Source organism: Mus caroli, chromosome 15 (assembly GCF_900094665.2).
Source record: "Mus caroli chromosome 15, CAROLI_EIJ_v1.1, whole genome shotgun sequence".
Classification (NCBI taxonomy): Eukaryota; Metazoa; Chordata; class Mammalia; order Rodentia; family Muridae; genus Mus; species Mus caroli.
In genome coordinates this window covers 5,511,803-5,517,516 of record NC_034584.1, presented here as the reverse complement: position 1 = coordinate 5,517,516, position 5,714 = coordinate 5,511,803, and the positions used below count along the sequence as shown (strand labels likewise).

At 40.9% G+C, this 5,714-nt stretch overlaps 1 protein-coding gene across 4 annotated transcripts in view; it reads right to left on the bottom strand.

Annotated features, from left to right (window-relative positions):
• Ranbp3l (RAN binding protein 3 like) overlaps positions 1-5,714 on the bottom strand; it is a 56,115-nt gene that overhangs the window by 30,603 nt on the left and 19,798 nt on the right. For all 4 annotated transcript variants that reach the window (XM_021183869.2, XM_029469552.1, XM_029469550.1 and 1 more), the window contains exons 2-3: positions 1,068-1,126; positions 277-316 (exon numbers count right to left, since the gene is read on the bottom strand). In XM_021183869.2, the coding sequence (XP_021039528.1) occupies positions 277-316; positions 1,068-1,126 (99 nt within the window). The remainder of the gene's footprint in view (positions 1-276; positions 317-1,067; positions 1,127-5,714) is intronic.

Sequence of the window (5,714 nt, the reverse complement as noted above, 5' to 3'; positions counted from 1 at the left end):
GCTGGTAGTCTTGGTTCTATAAGAGAGCAGGCTGAGCAAGCCAGGAGAGGCAAGCCAGTAAAGAACATCCCTCCATGGCCTCTGCATCAGCTCCTGCTCCCTGACCTGTTTGAGTTCCAGTCCTGACTTCCTTTGGTGATGAACAGTAGCATGGAACTGTAAGCCGAATAAACCCTTTACTCCCCAACTTGCTTCTTGGTCATGATGTTTGTGCAGGAATAGAAACCCTGACTAAGACAGGGTCAGTGTTGTGCAAATCAGAACGTATTTCATTACCAGGCTCTGCCGTTTCTTCCAGGCTGTCTTCTGCAGGTCTCTGAAAAGACATGAAACTCTGTTTTTGCATCAATTTTCCACCCTATTTCTGTATTGAGAGAATTTTCAGGAGCCAGAGCTCTTCAGCTCACAAGGACAAAGCAACACACCATAGTTTCACCAAGAACATGTCAACAGAGAAGTCTAGCCAATGGTCACAGATTTCAACGACTATGGAATCATTTCTAAGTGGTTGTTTTAAATGCAGACTTTTATTTATTTATTTTATCTTTTCCGGACACCTTCTCCTGGGATTCTGCCGTGCTTGATCTGGAGTGAAGTTGAGCTTCCTTGAGTTTATCATGTGAGACATTTGTTAATGACTGCATGTAAGAATGAATTCTGAAAGCCATAACAAGGTCGGTACAGCTGATCCATCAGCTCCCACAGTTCCAGGGCGATGCTTCAACATCACATAGATTCTTTAAGTCTTTCAAACCAGTATCGAAACTGCATGCTGGAGCTTTTTATACCCAGTTTTAGGCTCTTTCAGTAATGAGGAACAAAGGAGTTCTTTACCATCCTAATCTTTTTCTGCACCCCCCCCCATCTTTTAATCACTCTAAATAAGTATATTTCTTTAGATAGAGCACTTTACTCACAACCTACAGAGTTCAACCAGGCTGCTGCCCCTGAATCCAAGCTACATGAACATTCTGTGGGGAACTAGACAAACTCATGCAGCTACTATATCTTAGTATAAAAACCTCCTTAGAGTATTATTTATCAGAACCAAAATATCCTGATCTTACCTTAAAATTGTGTCCTCCTTTCTCAAAAACAAATATTGGCTGAGCAATGACATATTTTTCTGTAAAAGAAAAGAATAGTCAAAAAATCAAAGCACACTGATGTCTCCAATGCCACCTAAAAATACTTCAAGAAAGTTTTTTTGGTTTGCAGCTTTCTTGTGGTAATTTGATTAATAATAGCCACCTCAGAAGAATATGTTTGAATATTTGATCCCAGTCCATGGAAATGTTTTGGAAGGATTAGGATGTGTGGACCTGTTAGAGAAGGTATGTCACTGGGGGTGGGCTTTGAAATTTTAAAATCCCATGCCAGGTCAGTCTCTCTCTCTCGAATTCTGTCTCTGTCTATCTCTGTCTGTCTCTCTGTCTCTCTTTCTCTGTCTCTCTCTGTGTGTCTGTGTCTGTTTCTGTCTCTGTCTCTGTTTCTCTCTCTCTTGCACTCTCTCTGTCTCTGTCTACCTCTGTCTGACTCTTTCTGTTTCTGTCTGTCTCTATCTCTGTCTCTGTTTCTCTTCCTCTGTCTCTCTGTGTGTGTCTGTTTGCCTCTCTCTCTCTCTGCCTGCTACCTGCCAATGAGGACGTGAGCTCTCACCTACTGCTCCAGCCTGACGCTTGCCTGCCTGTCACCGTGCTACCTGCCATGATGATCATGTACTCACTGCTGAAACTGTAAGCGAATCCTCAGTTAAACACCTTCCTCTGTAAGTTGCCTCAGTCATAGTATCTCTTCACAGCAGTAATAACGCTAACTAAGGCAGTGGACTTCAAGGGCCCACGAGAATGGTGCTATTCCTAATTTTCCCAACCTCTCCCCCTCCCTTCCTCACTCCTTGCTTCCCTCTGTGTTTCTGCCCTGTGGTTATGGATCAAGGTATGAATTCCAAGATGTCTCTTTGCTCTACCATCATGGACTCTATCTAACCTGAAGCCATTAGCTAAATGCTTTCTTTTATAAGTTATCTTGATCATGGTATTTTTTATCACAGCAACAGAAAGGTATCTACAACGCTTAACTTTGGGTAAAATACTAACTATTGCTGATAGATGCGGTCAATAATGGAAATAACACTGGGGGGAGGGGTAGAGATGATCCCGTAACTCAGTGCTTCTCAACCTTCCTAATGCTGCCGCCCCTTAGTACAGTATATAGCATGTATATAAGAAGAAAGATGGTCTCTTTAAAACAGTGGCTTTCAACCTGGGTGTCACAACCCCTTTGACAAACCTCTATCTTCAAAAATATTTACATTACAATCTGTAACAGTGGCAAAATTACAGTTATGAAGTCGCAACATAATAGCGTTATGGTGTGTGTGTGCATGCAATAGATTCTATCCGTGAAATTATCCCCAAACTCGTATTTTCTCCACTGGAGTTGCCTATACTAAACTATGTTTTCAATATTTGGGTTAAAGATTAATCTTACAAAATACTACAAAGTACAAAAAACCCCATAAGACTTTTCATCTCTCTTCTTAGTCTTATCCCTAACCCTTCCTTCCTCCTTCCCTCTCTCCCTCCCTCCCTCCTTCTTTCTTTCCTTCCTTCCTTCCTTCCTTCCTTCCTTCCTTCCTTCCTTCCTTCCTTCCTTCCTTCCTTCCTTCCTTCCTTCCTAACATTCAAATCTNTTCTTTCCTTCCTTCCTTCCTTCCTTCCTTCCTTCCTTCCTTCCTTCCTTCCTTCCTTCCTTCCTTCCTTCCTTCCTTCCTAACATTCAAATCTATGAACCTATGGAGACCATTCATATTCAAACTACCACACCAGCTGATGATAACACACTGTTAACGAGCCTAAGTCAAACATCAATTCATACTATCTCCTTCGAGCAGTCATTATCAACATACTGTCAGTGGTGTGCCATGATCACTAATTTGCATCCCTGAGCCTAATAAAGCTCCAGCTGAAGAGTTTTAAGGAATTATCACAGTCACTCCTTATAAACATGAAAAAAAAAGGAAACTCCATTCCCCATGATTATGTCCTGTACGCTAGTGTCTAAAACTCCACCACACTAACTCTAGTTACTCCCCAGGAACCAGTTGAGTCAAAATAACTTTTTTTTCCATCCATCCTGCTGAGATACACTATTTAGTTCTTATGCACATGCTTTTCCTGCCATGTTATCTCTCTCTCTCTCTCTCTCTCTCTCTCTCTCTCGCTCTCTCTGTGAACATATAACGGTGCATGAGGTTACAGGTTGTATAGAAGACACTCATTAAAACTTGGACTCCTTTCCCTCCTCTAGGTTCTTATGCTTTCAGCAGTCAGTGGCTGTTCTACTTTGTGGTAGCTCTGGTGGAAGAAAGTCACTCACGGCAATAGCATTTTTTTAAAAAAATCTTTGTTTTTTAAAGATTTATTTATTTATTTATTTATTTATTTATTTATTTATTTATTTATTTATTTATTTATGTGAGCCTTCATATGTAGTTGTTGGGAATTGAATTCTTAGGACCTCTGCTCGCTCTAGTCGGCTCTGCTTGCTCCTGCCCAAAGATTTACTTATTATTATACATAAGAACACTGTAGCTGTCTTCTGACACACCAGAAGAGGGCGTCAGATCTCATTATAAGTGGTTGTGAGCCACCGTGTGGTTGCTGGGATTTGAACTCAGGACCTTCAGAAGAGAAGTCAGTGCTCTTACCTGCTCAGCCATCTGGCCCCCTAAATAGCATTTTCTTTTCACTCGCTTTCTTACTCTTACTGTGAGTTTTCTTCTGCCTCTCCTCCCCCTTCTTTTGAAACAGTTTAACATCAATATAGTTCTGTATTCAAGCTGTAACCAGAAGTTGTCTTAGAAACGCTTGCTCCTGGAATTGTGAAGCTTGGATTGGTGAGATGGCTTAATGAGTAAGTTGCTTGTCACAGGTCTGAGTTTGGATCCTGAGGACTCTAAGTCAGTTGTAAACCCTCACTCCCACAACAAGATTAGAGTCAGAGACAAGATAACTCTTGGAAGTTTGCAGCCAGCTAACCTGGTGTAAGTCTCAATGAACAACAAAAGACCCAGTGGAAGACAAGGACCAACACTTGAGAGTCATGTGCACACACACACACATATACACTCTACAGAACCATCAACTACACATGCACACATGTAAAAAGATATGACTGAGATAAAACAGCAGCATTGGCCTGAGTCTGCCGGAGATGCAGATTGTGAGTTAAAGTCTGTATATGACCCACTTTCTTGGTGAGTTAAGTCGCTCAGGAAGAACACCAGATTTCTTTCAACCAAGGTCAAATCTACAAAGGCATCAGGAGAGACTCCTGGAGTCAGTGACTAACTCTGCGGAACGTGCTGAGAAGGCTGGCAGTTAGTGAGGAAGGAAATGACGTCATTCAAACCACACACTGTGGATTTACACTGATAATGATCCAGTGTAAATCCACAGGCCACTCCAGTCAATTTAAAAGTAATATCTATATTAAGGATATTGAAATGTCACTATTGATATTGAAACCAGTCATTCAGATTCGCATGATTCCCTCTGAGTTGCAGAAGTTTGCTGTTTTAAAAATATGATGCCATTGGGTGAAATTATTAAACACTAATTAATAATGTTTCTGCAAAATTAGCCTGGAAGCACACATTTCACCAAAAGCATCTATGACAGTTCTAAGATTCTTCAAAATGAATATGAAACATTTGAAGTGTCAAATGTGAAAAAAATCACATCTTTAGGAAGAGTAGACAAATCATTATCAGATGACCTGAGTTACTGCATGGAACCCTGCAAAGGTTTGTTGTTGTTTTGTTTTGTTTGTTTTTGTTTGTTCTTTTTAGAAAGGATAAAATAAATGAAATCCAGGAGTTTATTAAAATCTTCTGATGATGTTCTGAGACAGACAAAACATGGTCCCAGAAGATGGAATTGGTCCCAACTCACACATGAGTCACGAATCACAAGCATGTGTCACTGTGTGATGATGTCTCTAGCCATGTGTGGGGGACGCTGTGAAAGGCACACAGGATGAAGTAAGCAGTAAATTGCCCGTGATGACATTTGAGGACATGCCTCCATAGATGAGGTTGGTGACACCACAGAGTCTCATCTCATTACAACTCGCTATGACGATGAACTCTCAGTTCTATCTTATGCTTTGCTCTGGCTTGAAGGAAGAATGGCAGGACCCCAGAGTGAATCAGGCAGACCCACAAAGCACTGGCTAAGTGAGTACCACCCCCCAGTGGCTTAAGGCTGCTCACCCCTGCTGAAATTATATACGCAATTTGTGTATTGTAAGTATCAGCTGATTGTAAGACATACAGAAGTTTGCTAAATAAAAAAGGAAGAAAACCCCTTTCTCCTGTTTGTATAATTCTGCAACTTTAAATACCTCTTTCTGTTTCCATTAGAAACTGAGTTGTCAGCTGCCAACTGTCAGGAACCTAGCAATTCTTGATTTGAATTCATTTATGAGAAAAACATGCAAGAGAGAAGCAAGTGAAGAACACTGCTTCCCCTTTTATCTTATTTTTCCTTTTTTTTTTTTTTTTTTTTTTTGACTACTAAGTTATTTTGATGTATCTCTAGGTCACCCATCATTAGAAAAGCCCCCGTGCTGTCGATGGGAACAAATACAGAGAGCCACAGCTACAAAGGGACACTGCAGAACAGTAACCCTTGGAATACTTGGTCCGA